The sequence below is a fragment of the Amyelois transitella genome, chromosome 2 (genome assembly GCF_032362555.1).
Source record: "Amyelois transitella isolate CPQ chromosome 2, ilAmyTran1.1, whole genome shotgun sequence".
Classification (NCBI taxonomy): Eukaryota; Metazoa; Arthropoda; class Insecta; order Lepidoptera; family Pyralidae; genus Amyelois; species Amyelois transitella.
The window spans coordinates 7,344,051-7,364,384 of NC_083505.1; the positions used below are offsets into that span (position 1 = coordinate 7,344,051).

Consider the following 20,334-nt stretch of genomic DNA (forward strand, 5'->3'; position numbering starts at 1 on the left):
AAACTTATTACAAACAAAAAACTTTGTGTAAATAATCCAACGGATATGAACTGACGGACCGAAAACAAATTAAAAAAGTTTTACTCGTAGTTTGAAATCAGTGCATCTAATTACAATTGAGGTGAGTGGGACAAGTTTCCGATTGTTGTAAATGTGCTCTTATTTTCATCAGTTTCATTAGCTTTGAGACATTTTAATTAGCTTAGAGATATTACAATGTGAGTTTTGAAACGACTTGACGTTGTGAAAGCCGCGTCAAAGTTAATTGAATACTATTTTTCTTTTAACACAATAGCATAATTTATTGTCGCACGGTTGTATTATTGTTGTGCGGACAAATAAGTACAAGTGTAAGTTTACAAGTATTGGTTCCGGTGTGGTGCGGCGCCTTCGCTAATTGACCGGTGTGGAGAATCACTGATAAATGTCCGCTGTCGGCATCGCGACCCGCTGCCGCCGGCGAGCCCTCGGGCTCTGTTCGTCACACCTCGTCTTGATTCAATTGAACGGCCGATACCGAGACCACAGAGCACTGTATTCATTGATTCGATCTGACTCATATGCATTCGAGCCATATGGACACAATACCCATAAGAAGTAAATCAATTCTTTCTTCATCAATAAAATTAAATAGCTTTAAAATATAGTCAATTATAGTAGTTCTCACGATGAATGACGAAAAGCCATATTTTTTTATCAATAAAAAACCAACATGGCTTTCTTTAAATTATCATCATCATATTATTAGCCTACTAGTGGACATTTGATTATAAAGATGACTTTTTAAATCGCAACTTCGACCTCGACACGCTCGATCTAAATTGAATTAAGTAAGTTCTTGCACAAGGTCATGTTTTATGTTTACGTTTACGTCATGGCTGACACAACTTACTTTACCGAACTCATCAATTTTATGAGCTTAAAGATCATATAGTATGACGTTAAAAATAGAAAGACAGACATAAACAACCCAAAACATTTTAATGACACTATTGAAAGAAATTTTTCTTTTAATTTGCCTTGCGCAACTTATGAAACGTTTGAACTTATTAAAGATAATTCTTATTAGTCCTAAACATCCTAAACATCTATGCTTATTAGTCCTAAAGGCCATATGTTTTTTAGGTATCCAAGCAAATTAATACATTTATTCCGACAAATAAGTATTTCATCAAATTATGACCGTGGGATGTGTGACTGAAAGAATTTTCTAATGGTATCGCTGCTGCAGTCAGCACACGAACAGCTTGCTCGCAGAATCAGCGTTAATTTATCGCCAGAGCTTTAAGTGCTTATTACTTTCTGCCAGTCGACCCAGAAAGTGTGGCGTAATGGACGCGTTGTATTTTATGTCTTCTGATCGCAAATTTAGTGCTTAGATAAATATAAGTGAGACAATCGCTGCATAGATGCCATTTAAATAAAGGTAAGTTAGATTTGAACTCATAATTAAAGTTTGCGTCCTTATATGAATTATGCTTGTTTATTAGAACATCCATGTAATACAGTCACGTTGAATTTTAGTACTTATTTAGTTTCAGTCTGGTTATAAATAATTAAGCACTTATAAGGCAAAATAAAACGAAACGACCTACCAAAATATCCGATATCGCAAAAACTCATATCAAATTTGCCCAAAAAGAGGCAAATGAGGCGAAACTGGTTGGGATTCAAAGCTAACGTCGAATAACGAACAGAGATAGTGGAGCGGGTTGAATAATAATGCGGAGCTTAGTTTCGTGGAACCACAAGGTGGAGTAGTATGACATCACTCGCGGGCGGCTCGCCGTCGCCGGCACGCGTTCACCTTCGATGACTTCTTGTGGCCATCCAAAAAATTGTCCACTTATCGGATATGATATTGAATGCAAATTATCAATTGAATAAGTATTATGTTAATCTAAAAATTTTCTGTAACAGATAACCACGTTTTTAATATCTGTACTTATACCAAACAAGCTGTTGCCAGAGACTTCGTTAGCCCTAAATCTCTATAAATTCTAACTTATGTAATAACAATGTAGCTGCAAAAAAACACAACTGCTAAGTTTGATGAAAATTAATATAGTAGTTTTTACGTGAAGAGTAACAAACACACTTACATCCACCCATCTTACAAATTTCGTATTTATTATTATTATTATTTTGTTGCATATGATTTCAACTCATTTTTTGTGGTTCCAATAAATTTCAAGTAAGATAACCATCATATGAATGTTTTTATATAAAAAACACTTCATATATCGCCCTCTACTAAAATGGGAACTATAATGCATGTAAACTGTGTCCTACTAAATATGTACCTAACTCATGAAGTTCGCAAACCTTCAGTCTTCCATCAGCTGTCTAGTGGGCGTGACAGGTGCGTGTCTGATTCTAGCCGCTAGTGTATCATGGTCACGCTCATTTTCATTAGTTAACGGTCTAAAGAGCCTGTCGGCGACTTTTCTCCTTTACCCGTGTTTTCGTTGCGTGATCATACGCAAAGAAAACACGGTTGTTGTTACTTTTCGGTAATTATTAAATCATAAATTGTCAATAATACACAATGTGGCTAAGAAACAGTGTGATCAACAAATATTTAGTTCAATAATTGTCACTTTTTATAAGATTAAAGTAAGTGTGAATTGAAGTGTGAGCGTAGGGCGTATGCGTTGGGCATAGGGCGCACATCCTCTTCCTGCGCCGGCGCACATTTCGTAACAAACCCGACGACTCGAGCTACGTTATTTTCGTTGACATCACAGAAATAACTACATCTTCCTTAACTGTGGCCGACGGTCACCAGACGCTGACGTTGATATCTTTACACTAATTACATTATTGACAACCTCAGTTTTAGTTTTAGTTTAGTTTCGAAATCACGGTAACTATCTCAGCTAGATTAAGGTAATGTGGCTGGAACGAAACCTTAATAATTCTGAATTATATGTGATTTGAAACACCATGGATGGCGTGAAAGGTTCTTACCTCTCATTACTGATGTTGCTTCTAAGAATATAAATCTCATGTATCTAATATTTGAGTGACTTATATTACGATTGTCATTTTTGACATTGAAACAAGTTTTGGATAAATGAGCGCAAAGTGTTACTCGTACAACGACGATATTTAGCCATGAACGACAGATACTCTGTGTTTATTGTATGCTTAGGAACGTGTAGAGGTTACTTCCTTATGAGTTATAGCCTTGAACCGCCAACCTGCACAAAGATCAATTCCTCTATCTCATCCATTTTACATAACGCTTATTTAACACTACTTACAATAAATAATAGAGTATATAGACCTTCCCTATACTGTTTTATGGCCTTTGAGAGATTCTATATACCTTAAAATTCTGCAAGATTCCAATGTGATATTTATTAGATAGGTATTTAATTTAATAAATGCAAAAAATATATTTATTTAAGATAGATCAAAATTTCTCTCTGTGATTGATGGTTTTCCTTACTATAATGGTGTCGTGTGACAACGGTGCTAGACTGCACCTGGGATAACGGGATACCAACTTCAGCCTTTTATGGATGTTGTTTGGCTTCAAGTACGGGATTGCAAGTAGGTAACTGTACCGAACATCAATAAACAGTTAATTAATAACTCGCTTCCACGGCAACGTGCAAATGTCACATCTAATGGATTGAAATTAGTCGAGTTTGACATGCTAATTGGTTCCCGAGCTCATATCGTGAAGTAGAAAATTAGGTACACACGCCCGATACCATCTTGTTACGTCGTCGTCGCTCGAGTTGTTTATTGGAGCGAATCGAATGCAATTTAGAAGCTGTTTGTAATTAAACTAACATCCTATATACTATAGATGAGTTATGTAAAAGAAAATTATGACTAAATGTTGCAACTGGTCTTGTATTAAAATAAGCATCTTGCTTGTCATTAGGTGATAATAACGGCAGCGCGGAGGGATCGGGCTCGAGCGGGGAGCCCGCCGAAGCTAGTGAGGGTGGTGAGGCCGCACACACGTTTGGCCCCCTGGACGGGTCTATCTATGCGACCGTAGTAAGAGCTGGCGGAGGGCCCGGGTCTCCACTCAGTGCCTCCATGGACTCTGGCATCTCGTCGGCGGGACGGCGCGCCGCCCCCAGCCCGCCAGACGAGTTGGACGCACTGCTGGGCGACATGCTGCGTACAGTAAGCGCACTGCCCGACCCGCCGCCGGCGCAGTCGCCCGCCGACCGAGCCTCCGATATACCGTACCACGCGCGCGCCGACTCCGCGCCTTTCACCTACGGAGCGCCCGGCCTCCGCCCCGGCATGCTCCGCGCGCCCAACCGACTCGCCAGCCCGGAGCTGGTCCGACGTGCTCTGGGCGGGGACAAAAACTACAGACCCATCGAAGATGATGATGACGAACGCACCGTCACTCCTGAACCGGTGTCCCCTCGAACTCCGTTATCACCTCGAGCTATCCGAAAGTTGACACATGAAGATGTCACCGTGACGACCACTACGACGCCGCCGCCGGCGTCGCCAGGACGTAATGGCAGGTGAGATTACTTTCGTTTTCTTTTTACGAAATGTAAATATATTTCGTAAATATTCAATTCAGTAAAATTATTTAGTCTGATATACCTTTTTTGGAAGTAGGGCAGTGTATGATTTTGAATCTAGAAAGAAATTAGTGAAGTATTCACTAATTTTATTATTTAAATAACACTTCTTTCCTTCTAATATCATTTGTGAGCATGGGATCTGGTGGCAATGTAAACATGTGTTCCTGTGCCGTGGGTGTGGAGGCCACGCGCCGCCTACATCAACAAAATTCTGCTGGCATATGTTTACCTTCGGAACCTCAGTATTTACATTACACAGCATTTTTAGCAAAGCCACATTTTACATTTCCCTTAATAAATATGACTAACCTCCATTTAAACTCAAGTGTTCGATAGAATTATGTCTATTTCAAGATTACGAAAATCGAATAATACCAATTAGCTAAATAACAGCAATATCGTATAGGTTGAAAACAATGATGTATAAGTAGTTCAAAGTTTGCATTAGTACAATGTATTGTAACACTACAAATAAACAATAAGTTATTCGATCCAGTTAGTTAAAATGTGGTATGGAGCGTGGGACCAGCCCGACGGTCCTGTGGGCGTTAATTGAATAAATAACAGTGACCACTCTACAAAAAGAATACCAACAATAAAGTTTTCGTTGTTTTAAGTAATCAATTTAAAAATAAGACAATACAGAAATCACAAATTTTTCGATAATATAATTTGTGTACAAGCTACTTAAATACATTAAGCAAACAGTAGCAGATATATTTTTGACAAAATTTGCGAAATTCATTTAGTAATTCCAGTTGTAACTAAATCAACTAATTATGTATAACTCAAAACATGTCTTTTTCCTGTTGGCTTAAGACGCGGTTGCATCCTCATCTTTCTGGAGAGGAGCCCGAGATATGTCTTTGATCATGGATCTAGGATTGGGTGAGTCAGGTTTAACGTAAAGCGACTCCCATCTGACTTCCACAACCTTTACAGATAAACCTAACCCGTATTAGATCGGTCATGTTTACATATCCAGTTGTCTGAATGTGCAGGTTTTGAACCTGAGCCCTTCTGCACATCACGCATTTTAACCGGGCATCTTACCGATTCGATCACCGACGCTACATAGGTAGCGTTATTATCCTACTACTATTATAAAGGCGAAAGTTTGTATGGATGTTTGTTACTCTTTCACGCAAAAACTACTGAACCGATTACCATGAAATTTGGTATGTAGGTAGCTGAAGACCCAGAATAACACATAGGCTACTTTTTATCCCAGAGTTCCCGCGGGATTGATAGGGTTTCCATGCGGACGAAGTCGCGGGCGGCCTCTAGTAATATAATATAACTCAAAACAAAAATAAACTCTATTAGGTACTCATAAGTAGTTTTACCTTTTCATAGTCTAGGAATGTATGCAAAATAAGTAATTCTAATAAGATTTTAAAAAAATATTTAGGTACCTATGTGAGTGTAATCAACTGCCTAGCCTACTTTTTAAAGTTATCGCTTTAGCCACTTCACGATTTCAAGTGTCTCAATGTAATGGAGCGTGCATATTCAATGGCTTAGAAACATAAAATTCTGAATGAGGTAATAAAACACAAATCTATCAATTAATCTTCATTGCCTTTCCTGTATTTAAGTAGAAACGATAACAACTTAATTGCTTTTCTTATAAAATCAACCATAGTATTAACCTTATTTACAGCAAGCTCTGAAAAAGTTCACTTACGCACAATAATTATTATTGTAAAATTGTCCTAATATATAAAAAGTAGTCTGTCGGCTCTGTCTACCCCGCAAGGGATATAGACGTGACCATATGTATGTATGTATTTCGAGGAAACATCCTTTATTATACTATGTTCTTTTTTAATGCACATTAAAATCACTCCTTATTATATAAAATATATTTAAATTTAGTATATTTTCAAATTATATCAGTAAGCAGAAATATTAATTTTATTCTATGGGCTGCTTTAAAATGAGTGAAGTACTTGATAGCAATACGACGACGATACCATTTAACTTATCAGAAAAATAAAAATATTGGTAAAAAAATCAATGCCCAAATGGCAGAATATTATAGAAAATTGTACTTAGAGACATAATTTATGTCTTAATTGGTGTTTGTGAGTTAAGGACTCTACCACTCATTGAATCTAAGAAATCTGTTAAAAGACTACATTTTCGATAAACTTTAAAAACGACTGCATTTCAGTGCAATGGTAAAGACCTTGAATTGAGTTTATAAATTATAAGAAATAATATGTACATATAAGTTATTTAATAGGAGCCAATCAAGCATGTCAACAGTAACAAGGACCAAATGACTGTTATCATCCCATCGAGCAGCGTGTGGGGCGATGATCTAAGATCTGCGAATAAGGCCAGGCTTGTTTTGTTATAATAACATCTTAGAAGAAAAGCAAAATGTTATCAATAAATTTATTAAAGCTAAAGAAGTGATTTCGGGCAACATTCTAAACAAAAAGTACTTTTTTAAATTTAAGGTTTCATTTACAAAGAGATAATAATAATAATATATGTTTATAAAATTGCTTTTCGCTAGATAGTATTTATGTTGGGTGTCACAGTAAAATGTTAAATCCTTTACACTGGTATAATGTTCTCGTTTTATCAATATGTCCGTATTATCATTAAAACATTCTGAACACGTTATCTTCTATGTTCAAGAGTATGTGTATGTATTAACACACTTGCACAAGGTAAACAAAGCCACATGTTGTCAGGTCACGTGCAGTGCCAATTGAACTTAAGGAGAATTAATACTCAACCATGACGTCTCTTATAGGTACTTTTAACTCTCTTATACTGGGAAGTATAAGAAAAAGAGATCAAATAATTTCATTTGAGTTCTTATACACTCATATATTATAATATGTTTGTCAAAATAGCTTATAGTATCCTTACTTTTTTAATGTTCTGCAACTTGTAAATCAGTTACATAACTTACATTTACAGTTGTAATACTGCTCCTTAAATGTTATACGTCGATTTTGATCGACATGAAGATAAATGGGCTGATAATTCTGCTAATCTCTTGTCAATCATGTCCAAGTGGCATTACGTTTGTAGGTACGTATGACTATGAAGTACCTGTGATGATTATACACGTACCAGTTCTTTATGAAATACGCTTTGTAACTCTGTTTTTTACAATATTGAACAATAACATGCGGACTTAAATACTCGTGAAGAACTAGGTCTAGGTGATCATAATTTATTCCTTTCTGTAAGTAGGTACACAGCTACTTGCATCTGTTATAATATTATCTGAATGAATCATTCAATAAATAAAATACCTATTAAAAGAATATTTGATTGTTATTGAACCGTTACAAATTCTAGTGTAAGAAGTTTCCTAATACTGAAAATTATTAATTGAATATTCAAGTGAGTATTACGAAGAAAAGGTACAAAATTAATTGTGCTATCTAGATACAGTGGATTCTTTTATCGCATCAATATCATAGTCGACACAATACACTATTCCAATCTAAAGAACGGAAATGTAAACGATTATAATTAAGCCAAACTGTAGGCGTGGGTTGAGTTGAAATTAAATCAAATACCAAGCACGTTCCGCGACAATGCGCATCGCGCGCGCATATGGCGCATTTTTACTAATACCAATTTTATTCGAACATCTTCTGAATACATAAATGTTTATAATCTAGTTTTGTCAGATTTATTTATTGCATCTATCTTTTGACAATTCCTTATTAAATGGACTAAAAGTGTAGAGATTCAATCGAAATCTTTTATTGTCAAATTATACAAGTAGGAAGTTGAATAACAGTCATTCAATAAGTTCCTCAACAAACTTAGGTACCTCTAATCTTACAAGTAGTCGCACTGCCATGTACGTGCGGGTCGCTCATGAGATTGGTTCCGTCAACTCGCAATTCTGGAATTGATTTGGAGCGATGGCGAGTGATTGCGTCGCGCCGTGGCCCAAACATGCCGCTATTTCGAGATAACCAATACCTTAAACGGCGACCGGCCACTACGACGCCAGTCGCCAAACATGTATTACTTGCCTTTACTATGCTTTCTATGCCGATCGCATATGACATCATTTTAGGTACCAATATTTAATTTAGACCCTGGCCTAAACAGTCGCAGTATTTGGTGATAAGAACAAAAAACTTGCTGTTGGCGTATGTGCATCTGTTCAATGCTACAGAATTACTATCTATATTACTCGTATTCTTTTTTATAACATAGGTAATTATGCTACTACCTAAGTATCTAGTTAACATCAGTTTGTTTCCCTAACTAACTTTACCTAATGTTTGTGTAGTATCAATTGTGCATAGGTATAAATTATGTCTCTAGATAACGAAAACCATATATTCCACTCTATTAAACCACCTTTACGGAACACGATTAATATGCAAATTATTACCTACCTACTATTTGTTGTGCCTCAGTTTGTTTTGCCATTTTTGTACAAATATAAACCTTCAAGACCTACGCACACACCTCTGATAATGCTCTATTCTTTGAAGTATGTTTTTTTTGGTAATAAGTAGTACTGTATTTATTTGGTTGTTATACATAAGTAATAATAATAAAATATTATTATCTTCAGATGGTTAAACGGTGATGCGGAATGGATAGATCGGCCGCCAAGTAGTATACGGAAAACGCCTGAAAACACGAATTGGCGATCAGCCAGCACATTAGGTTGGCAGGAATCAACCCGGCTGAAGGAACCTCGCAGATCTGAGAGTGGGGTAGATGGAAACTCAGGATTGACGTGGCTGCAGAGGCAGCAACAGAAGTTGCGGGAGAGGAAAGAAGCGCGGGAAAGAGTCGCTCGACTGCCGCTCGAGTGGGATGCGCCTTCCCGTCATGTGAGAAGATCGGCGAGCCATCGGTTAGCAAATTTGACACGATTTTTTTATAATAATATCTTATCTTAAATCTTTATTCGCAAGTTCATTGTTACACACATGTTTTGTTTAGCCCTAGTTCCCGAACTAGGATTACCTGTATCTCGGGAAACTAGTTTTACCCAACATCATCAGGACATAGGATAACAAATTATTGCTGATTTTACTTACTAGGTACTTATCATTAATATTCTAATTTAATATTTTAAAGTAATAATCTTAGTTTTTAATAAATTGGTTGGGTCCATCGTCAGAATCTCTAAAAAATATAAGTTTTATATTCATCAACATATCATTGTAATTTCAGGGTTGACGGTTATACTAGCGATACGACAGCTTTCGCCGACGATGATGAAGACTTCAGCGTACCTCTCCACGTCAACACGACGCGCACTGCGCTACGGAATGATAGTCTTAGTCCGCAAGCACCAGACAGGTAAACTTTAATATCGGTACCATATACCTTATGGCCACAGGATTGACCACGCAGAACGACTGTCCTTTATGCCCGGTGCCATGGGAATTTCCGAATATCGCCTTTTAATATTACTCTTCAAAACTTACCAAGAAATAAAAATGTGAAATTGCAACTTCCTGCGCCCAATAGTTTTTATCAGTCAGTGACGCATATTTTTTTTATATTGGTCGACGATTTGCGAATCACAGTTGCATGTTGTCGAAGTTATAAATAAGTTCCTGTTCCTCCGCAGGAGTTCATCAAAAAAGTTCATGTACGAGAAGATGACTTTGAGAGAATGGAGTACAAGTAGTACGCCTAACAGCACACCTGTTCCGGGATTGCTGTCTCTAGCCGAACCACTCAACAACGAATCTATTGTAAGTTTATTCCAATCGTACATAGATATGTCATTGCAAAGATATTCATCGATTTAGTTACCTATGTGTTTATCTCTTTTATTTGCGCCCAAGATTTCTTTTCCTCTTCTTTCTCTCTTTTGTTTTTGCGTGTTCCTAGTTGTAATTTTTTTCTTTTATACTTATACTATAATATGTAATATAAAACTAAAGCTTTTGGTAGCACTTTTTTAAGCATTATCTTTAAGCGCATAAATCGGTTGTGTGATTTATTATTCAAGTTCGCCTGCGGAAATCTGTTGGGACTTAGTACAGTAGTAGGTAACAACCTACTACACGTATACGGTACACCCTATTCGAGTATTGTGGTTGCAGACCCGCGAGCGAGCAGAGAGCTGGTCGCGGCAGTCGTCGCGCGCGGGCACGCCGCTGTTCCCCACGCACCCGCGCACGCCCTACCCGCCCACGCCCACGCCCAGCCTCAGCGCGCGCCCGCCTCGCTCGCCGCCTGTCACTAGGTATTATTGCTACTTATAGTTACTAAGTACTCGTAGTTCTATCATACGATCGCAGTTTATGTTAAAACAGCTTTGGCAGATACTGTTCTAGGTAAGATTTACCCACTTCAAGACCCTAGAACGCACTCGCTCAAGCGGTTCTTTGTCTTGCACTGTAAATGCGAAAAATCTCACAATATTATCTTCAGCTAAATTATATTTTTGCTACTATCTACTTGTCAATAGAAAAGAGCGCGAAAGCAGTCCGGAATCGGAATACCGCACGTATAACGGGTCGCGTCGCTCCAGCTTCAGCACTAACGCCGAACCTCACCACGTCGCGCCAGAGCGCGTGAGGTTCGCTAAAGATACCAGCCATTTCTGGTACAAGCCTAACATCACAAGGGACGATGGTGAGTGAAAGTCGCAAGGTTCTTTTTTTTATAAGTGGTCTTTTTGCAACTGTTACTTTAAGATATAATTTATAGCATCATGCTTATAGGCACAGCACATCTGGCTCTCTCGAGCTCTCTATCGCGAACTCGTTTCCTGCTGGTTTCGATTGGCGATGCGCACGTGCTACTATTGAACTACAAATTTGAATTCGAATGAGAGACTTATAAAAGAATGACTTTTCCCCCACAGCCGTAGCAGCATTGCAGCCTCTAGAAGAAGGTTCATTCATCGTGCGGGACTCGAACTCGTTCCCTGGCGCTTTCGGCCTCGCAGTGCGTGCGGGCGGCGGGGTGCGACACTTCCTGGTGGAGCCCACGGCACGAGGAGTGCGTCTACGTGGCTGTCCCGACGAGCCCGTCTTCACGTCACTCTCGGCTTTGGTCTACCAACATACAGTCACGCCTTTAGCTCTGCCCGTGCCATTGAGATTACCTGAGAGGTGAGACTGTTCATTTACGAAATCAGGTAGCTTTCGAGTCTTGCCACCGTTAGCTCCGTCGACCCGACAGACAAAAAGACGCGATATGTGCATATACATGCCTCATATCGTACTCATGTACTGGATCTGATCAGAAAAGCAAGAGCTATAAATGGTTTGTCCTGTTCGCTGTAAATACCATTGCCTCTTCCAAAGTCATTGTTGTCATTATAGGAAACTGTTACCGCTTACGATGGACTTAGATGGACAATATGCCCCCAAGTAGAAGTATCTACGTACTTATGAATTAAACCCCTGTTTTCTTTTATGCAGAGACCCATGGACGGGAGGCGTGGCGAACGCGGCGGCGCGAGCGCTGCTGGCGACGGGCGCGGCGTGCCAGGTGCTGCTGCTGGGCTCCGACAACACGGAGGCGCTCACCGGCCCCGCGGCCGTCAAGCGGGCCGTCAACAACTTGTTGCTCAACAAGGTATCGAATTGGAGAAGACACACCCTGGAAGCAAATAAACTGAGGGTGCCGAAGACTGGACAAGTGAAAGAGAGAATGTCACAAAGCCGACCTTTGGGTGCAAAATACGCTAGCGAAGAGCTATTTCTCTCTCACTAGAATCGGTCTTTGTTATCGTTGACGCTCGCATATCTTCTTTAGGGACATCATGCTAGGATTTAAATGGCCTGCAATTTTCTGCCTGCGCCCGACGAAGGCGACATAACCTGACCGGACATTTTCTCCCTATATAACGACGTTTTCATACCATCGTAGGGTCTCTTGCATTTTATCTGATATGAATGCCCCACACATGTAGCGTACAAATCTTCGTGACACGAAGTTCCTGCTTGTGTCGCTCCATACCCTCCATACACTGGCTACGTTTATTTGCCTAATGAAAAACTAATAACCCTGCACGTATAACTTACCTATAAATAATAACTCCCTTCCCAGGGCCCAGCATACGTGGTGAACTTCAAAGTGTTCGGCGGAGGTATCACGCTAACGGACGCGGCGCGAAAGCTCTTCTTCAGGAGACACTACCCCGCCGCCGGCGTCTCCTACGCGGGGCTAGATCCTGATGGCCGCCGGTACACTTACAACGACAACGGGAAGCTCACGGAGAAGTGAGTGATCATCATCTTTAATGTATATGTATACCTAAGCAAAAAATTAATTGTTGGGCATGTGGCTCACTCTAGATTTATGCCTCAAATGACCAACCTTGGTCGTCAGAATACCTGGTGTTTTGTTTTAAAATAACAATGAATACTACTTATGTCGTGACATTAATTGAGGATATTAATGCAATTTTTCTCGTAAATGCCGATCTTTTCGTATGGGTTGCAGGATCAAAAAATGGCAGACAGTTTGACTATAAATTTTCCTAAGATATATTTGATAATAAGATATATCTCTTATACATACATATAGTCACGTCTATTTGTATTGCAGGGTAGACAGAACAAGAGTCTTCACGTTCAGCTTTATATGGCTATATGATGGAATAAGATTCAAATAATGACAAGTTGCTAGCCCGTCGCCTACAAGAGGAATGCCAAGTTCATTAGCCCATTGGTCGTCTCTTACGACATCCATGGGAAAAATGGAATGGTTCCATTCTAAATTAACGGGGAAACCACACGGCACGGCTGCCAAATAAACTAATTAGACTAACATGGTTGTATTCCCAGGAACATCTTCGCGTTCGTGGCGCGCGTGTCGGCGGGCGCGGACAACCAGTGCCACGTGTTCGCGGAGCTGGAGCCCGAGCAGCCCGCCACCGCCATCGTCAACTTCGTCAACAAGGTCACTTTTTGTTCACCTTAAGCCGCTCCTTGCTTGAACTAGTGGTGACGCTCGATAGGCAACTGTCGATAGCGATTTGTTTGAGTCGATAGTTTGAGAAAAAATTATAGTATCGATACTAACGATAACTTGTTTTGGTTATCTATACCTACTTATATTATAAAGAGGTAAAATTTGTATCTTCCGAAAAACTAAACGATCATTTACTTTTAAAAGGTACTTACTTTATCTGTGGGTATTAAAGGCTATTATGTAACATGGGCGAAGCCAGGGCGGGTTTTTGATAAAGAACAATAGTATCAAACTGTGATAAAGATTAAGACTATCGATAGTTTATATAATATTGCAAAGCATCGATTTTCCTAGGCCCAAGGTTTAATTTATTTCATGTCAAATCTTATCTTTGGTGATATCTTTACCAAACTACAGATTTGATGACGTTTGTTTAATAATTACGAAAATACTGGTCTTAATAATTCATAATCTCCTCACATGCCGTGTGCGTAAATACCTTTATTAATTGTTTGTTATCTCTTTACAGGCTCTTCTTGGTAGCACACAGAAAAAGGACATAATATAATCAAATGGCTACAAAATATGTAAAACAGTACATTAATACAAGGTGAAAAAGTGGGAAAATATGTTTGATTTAAAAATACTAGAAGAGTAGTAAGGATACTTACATGAAAAATGTGTTTAACACGTAACTTTATAATTTAATTGGTTCATTTGGAGGTTACATAAATTACAAATAAGCTGAAAATTATTCTGTATATTTATTTCGAATTGAACTTGGTCAACTCGAACAATAATATTTTATTTTTCAAAGAGTTCTAAGTCTTCATCTTCACCAAGTACAATTAGGTGTTATACTGTGTTACGTTACGTTATATAAAATAATATAATTATACATTAATATGTAGAGTAAGGAAAGAACTAACTAGTCTCATATTAATTTAATATAGCGTAGTGAAATCAAGCGTGCCTAATTTTATAGTAAGTGACACCAATAAGATATAAATACCAATCTCCAGTTTCAGCATTTCAGTGAAGTCTAGGCTTTAAAGATAAGTAGTAATTAGAGCCATTGCTTTATCTACCGTACAACGAATGAAATAGATAGGCACTAATTCCAACTGACATAAAATACCAAAATTAGTTTTATATTAATTAAACATCTTTAGGTACAAGTATTTTTAGCATACACTGCAAATCACAAGTATAGAATAAAAAATGTTCAAAATATGCAATTTATCTTAAAGGTGATTCTAACTCGCATTTCTATAAATTAACATGATGCAAAGTTGCTTATATTTAAAAAGTAGTATAATGTACTTTATTTCTGTTGTAATAATTCAAATACATTGCCTGGGTATAACTATAGAAATGTATGAAATAAATGTTAAATGGGTGTCTAAGTGTTGGTGTAGCGAGGTTTGCGGGTCAAATGGAAGCCATAAATATGCCTTAAACGTGATCTAAATACGAATATATTTTATTGTTTACAAAATCCAGTTCATTATTATACCTAATTATTTTAAAAAGTAACATGTTTATTGTAATAACTGTTTTAAAATGTATTTATTGAATAAATTACATTCATAAAATATTCAACGCTTTTTATTCTTAGTAGGCACCATTTCCAAATCCACACCGCTTCCTACAAACTTTCATCAGTCCTCCTAGAAATTTGCCTAAGAACGGACTCGCAACTTCCACCAAATTATATAGAAAAATTCTGTACTTCTAAGTACCTTTATATTGATTTAGTATAAGGAAATATGTCTTAGTTGTTAAGTTTCTAAAGATCAGTACAGATAAAAATAAAACTGCCATGCATGATAGCGAACAATATTTACATTTAATACTAAAATTAACATTAATCACTTCTTAAGTGAAGTATCCCACCAGCCATTGAATACTTCACTCTCAGTAAATATCAGAGCGGATTTTAATTGTGACGTGGTTTACGGGGCTTGAGATTTACACGTCGTTTGTGGTGAGGTCATTCATCGGAACGGCCAAATCTCAAGTGGCCATAGTCGTCGAAAGAATCGTCTGCCCGAGCGACGCGACTACGGATAAGCCCATAGTCTCTATAGAGAGGCCGGGGACGATAGTCTTCTTCATCGTCAGGCAAGGCGAGGTCCCGTAGACCAACCCCAGCACAGCAGTGCAGCAATAGCACTGTAGCAAGGGTTAATGCCACCGAAACTATCGTAATGATCCGCATCTTGTGGAGCTGTGGTGGCAGCTACCTGCTGAAAAAAATGGATAAAATTAACAGCGAACCCATGAGAAAACGTTAAAGCAAAACATATAGTTATTACTACGTTTAATTTATTTAAATCATAGAGTTCTTATGTATGAAATAAATACATGTTACAAGTATGATGATTTAAGTAAGTTTTCAGTTTGACGATAAGAACCGATTGCTGAACTATACATGTGTGCAAAATATCGTAACTCGGGTCATTTTAAATAGACCGGATATCCAAAAGCAACTTTTCAACACGCAAATCATTATGATTTTCTGGCACATTTCGTTACTGGGAAGCTAAAATATTCAGGAACTTAAAGTAAATTTATTGTAAAGTAAATTTAAGGCAAAATGCACAAGTAAGAGAATAAAAATATTTATAAAAATATTAATTCCGCTAGAATTAACAAATAACAAACTTACCAACGAACAATGGGGAGCAGAATGAAAAGTTGAAATAATAGCTCGGCCTTATATATTGCCTTCAACCCGGTGGAAAACATCGCCCCCTTCTTTAATATTCCCCTCGTAAGCTGCCTGTCCTGTTGCTCACAATAAAAATTGACATAATTCAAGTTATAAAAATCGACGCGAATGAAAATTATTTTTGCGCCGATTAGTTTATTTTGCAGCTTAAATTGCCTTTGTGTGAGGAGGTCTTATTCTTAGAATTGAGAAAATAACATTTCTTCAGAAATTATTAAAGCTTAAATGTATGTATAAGCTGGGTTAGTTATATTATAAAAATAGTTAACCTTAATAGCCACCCTTAGTTTATATTGTACCTTTGTTTTACTGTTATACACCTACCTACTTATGATTCAAGAAAAAAAAAACAATTTGAAATTCGAATAGATGTCATCTGCCTACTGGCTGCTTCTGATAAAAAAAAAGTTTGGTTTTTTTTGTTTTTTCCCCGCTCTTTTCTTGTAATATTTCCATTTCATTAAATTGTTGTTAAATTAAATTGTTGCACTTGAGGAGTTATACGAAACGATAAAAAGAAGTATGGGAATTAGCTCTGAATTTGATAATTTTGAGCAACAGTTTTTACAAATCATCGGAGAATTCAGATCTAGTTCGGTAAGCACAAAGAAAAATTACAATAGGTATCTGTTACATTATTTATTAGAGTCGTAGGTATAAAACCTACAATTCTAATAAATAATGTCACAGACTGCTTTGCAGGAGCGACGAGCCGCGGTGAGGTAATGTTAGTGGGGCTAAAAAAGCGTGATAACTAAGTATAGGTAACCTACAGGTTTAAATCCTACCGCGGCCATTAAACATACACCAATGACTATATTTTCAAAGTTTATGAAGTTCTTGGCTCCTCTCCTGTTGGGTGAGGATGTAACCGGGACTATAGCCAAGAGAAAGAAGAAGAATATGGAATCATAAGATCCAATAGGTATGGTTGCCAAGTCGAAGAGAAGTCGCTTTATGAAAAACCCGACTGAGCTCAATATTCCAGGATCTAAATCGTGATTACCTAGGCTGGGCTGGTGAAACCTGGGCTCCTTACCAGAAAGGTAAGAGGGTAACCGGGATTAAAACTTAGAAGATTCGTGTCATTCTGAAAAATAAAGTTTTATTAATAGATTCGGTCGGGGATCGAACTCGGGACTCGGTCGTAGTATGTATGCGTAACGTAACTATAAGTTTCAAACAAAGTTTATGTTAGGAGTCCGAGAAACGCCTTCGTGATGAATTGCGTTCAGAAGCCACGCGGGCGGAATCCGCAGAAGTGGCTCGTAGCTCAGCAGAGCGAGCCGCCGCCGAAGCGAGAAGCGCAGCGGCGGCTGCTGCGGCGGGCGCGACGCAAGCAGCAGCAAGCCTGGCTAAAGCACGGGAAGAAATCACGAGTCTAAAGATGCAGCTAGAAATAACTGTAAGTAATAATAATAAATAAAATATTCTTTATTGCAGTAATCTTGGTTACAATAATTATGCAAGGTCTTCCCAGTAAGTAATCAAATGATACTTGTGTTGGAAGGTATAGTCACTTAAATTAGAAATGCAGAAATAGGATAAACATAATCATTATCAAATATTAACCAACTTTGTTCTCAAACTCACTATTCTTTATCAGCATCATAACTTCATATCACATATAGGATAACTTACATACTTGAGAAAAATTACTGCTACATTATTTTTTTTCTGTTTTGAACTATAATGATTAATTTTGCTTTGGAATCTTGATATAAGATGGTAAGTAAGTATAGAAAAATATTACGATGTTATGTTTTATTGTTGCACTAAATTTTAACCTAATCTTAAATAAATAAATAAATAATTTCTTTATTTCTGTACCAACTTAGATATGGTCACGTCTATATCCCTTGCAGGGTAGACAGAGCCAACAGTCTTGAAAAGACTGAATGGCCACGTTCAGCTATTTGGCTTAACGATAGAATTGAGATTCAACTAGTGACTGGTTGCTAGCCCATCGCCTATCCCTTAGTCGCCTTTTTCGACATCCATGGGAAAGAGATGGAGTGGTCCTATTCTTTTTTGTATTGGTGCCGGGAGCCACACGGCATCAACTTAGATCAAACAATAGATCAATCTTATATTCAAGCAATAAATAAATCTCTAGGAACGCCAACGAGGACTTTTAGAAGAACGTTGCCTAGATCTTTCCAGCCAAGTTACGTCATCGGAAAAGGAACTGCAACAGTTGAGGCCACTTCAACTAACCCAGAAGACCTTGCAGCGTCAGTACGCCGAATTGCAAGAACGAGTTCGAGTAGCCACCGAAGAGACCCGAAGGTATGACAATATATCCAGCTATTAAAGTATTCATATTTTCGTTCATTGTTATATTATTATGTCAGATAAGTACACGGAGAAGGAAACTGGTGGATGGACACTCTTTTTCTTAAAAATAGGCGCCGTTCCTCAGAAGCTAACCCCTAATCATATACTTAACATACAAATTAATTATCTTTTATCATTCGTTTTTACCACGAATTCATAATATTTATTCGTCCTAATAAGGCACAAAAGAATTGTGTTCAAGAGTATCAAACACTTCTACATGAACATACAGTCAGCCATACATTTAAAGTTACCCTGCTTGAACCGTACGTGTCGAACATAAGGCGATTTTTCGAATTTGGGAAGGTTATGCTATTGACTGCATTAAGTAAAACTATCTAAACATAACTTGGGTACCATAAAGTGTTTATGTTATTTAGTGAAGTGAATAGACTAGAAAACGAGCTCCGGCGAGTAGAACGGTGCGCCGCGGCCGGGTCGGAGCTGCGCGATCGCGCTAGACTAGCGGCCGCTGCGCACGCGCGGGAACGCAGGCTGGCCACCGCTGACCTGCAGCATACCTCACGTGAACTACTAAACGCTAACGGTAAACTAATAAAATAAAGTTAAACGTTATTACATTAAACAGGGTCATGGGAATTGGCGGCAGTCGCCCAAATACTCTTGTACGATACAAGGGATGGGCAAAACTCTTGAATTGTACTTACATGCGTAAATTCCCCAATCCTCGTCAGGTGCATCTGGGTCGATATGTCAAAAGGATGTCGGTTGGTGTATCCAAGTTTCAATTGCCCATTGTGGTCTTAGTCTTTCTAATTATAGAATTATATCTAATAAACTTTGGATAGCTCTTTTACGTAAGCGCTATAAATTTTTAACGAGTAAAATACAAATGCGTGATCTTATTATTGTATGCGTTATATAGGCTAATAAAAAATTTATCATTTGTAGAACTACATTTGAAATATTTTCTAGCGCTCTACAACAAATAATCTTAATTTCAGCTGAAATAACTCGCCTCAATGCTTTAGTGGCCGAACTGCATATAAAATTAGCTGACCGTGGGAGTGAAGCACTTTTCTTTAAAACGAATAACCACGACGCGGAGGCTTTGGCCGAAGTACGGGCTGCTTTGGAAGCGGAGAGAGCGGGAGCTGCTCAGCTGGAACAGGCCTTGGCAGCGGCTGTAGCCGACAGCACTGCATTAGCAGCCCGCCTACATGCTGCTGACAACACTCCTACGTCGTCACAACATGCTAAACACGTGGAACCATCGTTAACAACCAATGTCTGTCCAATCGATTCTTTTCTTGCTGATTAACTTTTTTGATTAACAAAAATTCTATCTAACTACAATATTATCTATCTCAATCTTTTAATTGGTTTTTTAAGTGCGATGATCTCACAAAAGTATAAGATTTGTTGATGACTATCTGTTATAATCGAACCAAACTTCTTAAAAGTGTATAAAAAGAATTTGTTTTCAAATATAAGCATATGATGTTGGGTACGAATCTTAGTAGTTTTATGGTGCAGTTTGTGTTGGTCGCTGCCAAGGCTCTATTGGAAAACAATGATGTGGGAGAACCAGTCGATGTTTTATATTCCAAACAGGTTTCATAATAGCAACGCAACTGAATGCCAAAATCCTACACAGTAAAACATGCTGAGGTTTAGAATTAGATTTTTATTTAATTAAAAATATGTATCAACCAGTATTGGTTTTATTGTTGACAATCTACCTAGCAGACTGAAACAAGATTAATGTTTCTTAATGCATGTAATTTATTATGACTTATGTACCTAACTCGTAATGGAAGGTTACGTTACGAGTTA

The 20,334-nt window shown here is 38.0% G+C and overlaps 2 protein-coding genes across 8 annotated transcripts in view; both read left to right on the top strand.

The window, feature by feature from the left end:
* Positions 1 to 15,063, top strand: part of LOC106133606 (tensin-1) — an 89,295-nt gene extending 74,232 nt beyond the window's left edge. For all 7 annotated transcript variants that reach the window (XM_013333397.2, XM_060947178.1, XM_060947182.1 and 4 more), the window contains 11 exons: positions 3,899 to 4,505; positions 9,145 to 9,432; positions 9,756 to 9,884; positions 10,159 to 10,285; positions 10,640 to 10,782; positions 11,008 to 11,174; positions 11,407 to 11,656; positions 11,969 to 12,125; positions 12,600 to 12,772; positions 13,340 to 13,454; positions 13,996 to 15,063. In XM_013333397.2, the coding sequence (XP_013188851.2) occupies positions 3,899 to 4,505; positions 9,145 to 9,432; positions 9,756 to 9,884; positions 10,159 to 10,285; positions 10,640 to 10,782; positions 11,008 to 11,174; positions 11,407 to 11,656; positions 11,969 to 12,125; positions 12,600 to 12,772; positions 13,340 to 13,454; positions 13,996 to 14,034 (2,195 nt within the window). In that variant the 3' untranslated portion in view covers positions 14,035 to 15,063. The remainder of the gene's footprint in view (positions 1 to 3,898; positions 4,506 to 9,144; positions 9,433 to 9,755; positions 9,885 to 10,158; positions 10,286 to 10,639; positions 10,783 to 11,007; positions 11,175 to 11,406; positions 11,657 to 11,968; positions 12,126 to 12,599; positions 12,773 to 13,339; positions 13,455 to 13,995) is intronic.
* Positions 15,064 to 16,722: 1,659 nt separating this feature from the next.
* LOC132902268 (cingulin-like) lies at positions 16,723 to 19,905 on the top strand. Its single transcript, XM_060946663.1, has 5 exons — positions 16,723 to 16,797; positions 17,399 to 17,605; positions 18,317 to 18,489; positions 18,918 to 19,084; positions 19,503 to 19,905. Exons 1-5 carry the CDS (start codon positions 16,723 to 16,725, stop codon positions 19,817 to 19,819), a joined length of 939 nt encoding a protein of 312 aa, XP_060802646.1. The 3' UTR covers positions 19,820 to 19,905.
* Positions 19,906 to 20,334: the final 429 nt, after the last annotated feature.

Bases quoted from the DNA above. Each gene is read 5' to 3' on its own strand.
- LOC132902268 (XM_060946663.1), top strand. From the start codon at position 16,723: ATGGGAATTAGCTCTGAATTTGATAATTTTGAGCAACAGTTTTTACAA. The intron at 16,798-17,398 runs GTAAGCACAAAG...AGTTTATGTTAG, and splicing joins GAGAATTCAGATCTAGTTCG to GAGTCCGAGAAACGCCTTCG. The intron at 18,490-18,917 runs GTATGACAATAT...TATGTTATTTAG, and splicing joins GCCACCGAAGAGACCCGAAG to TGAAGTGAATAGACTAGAAA.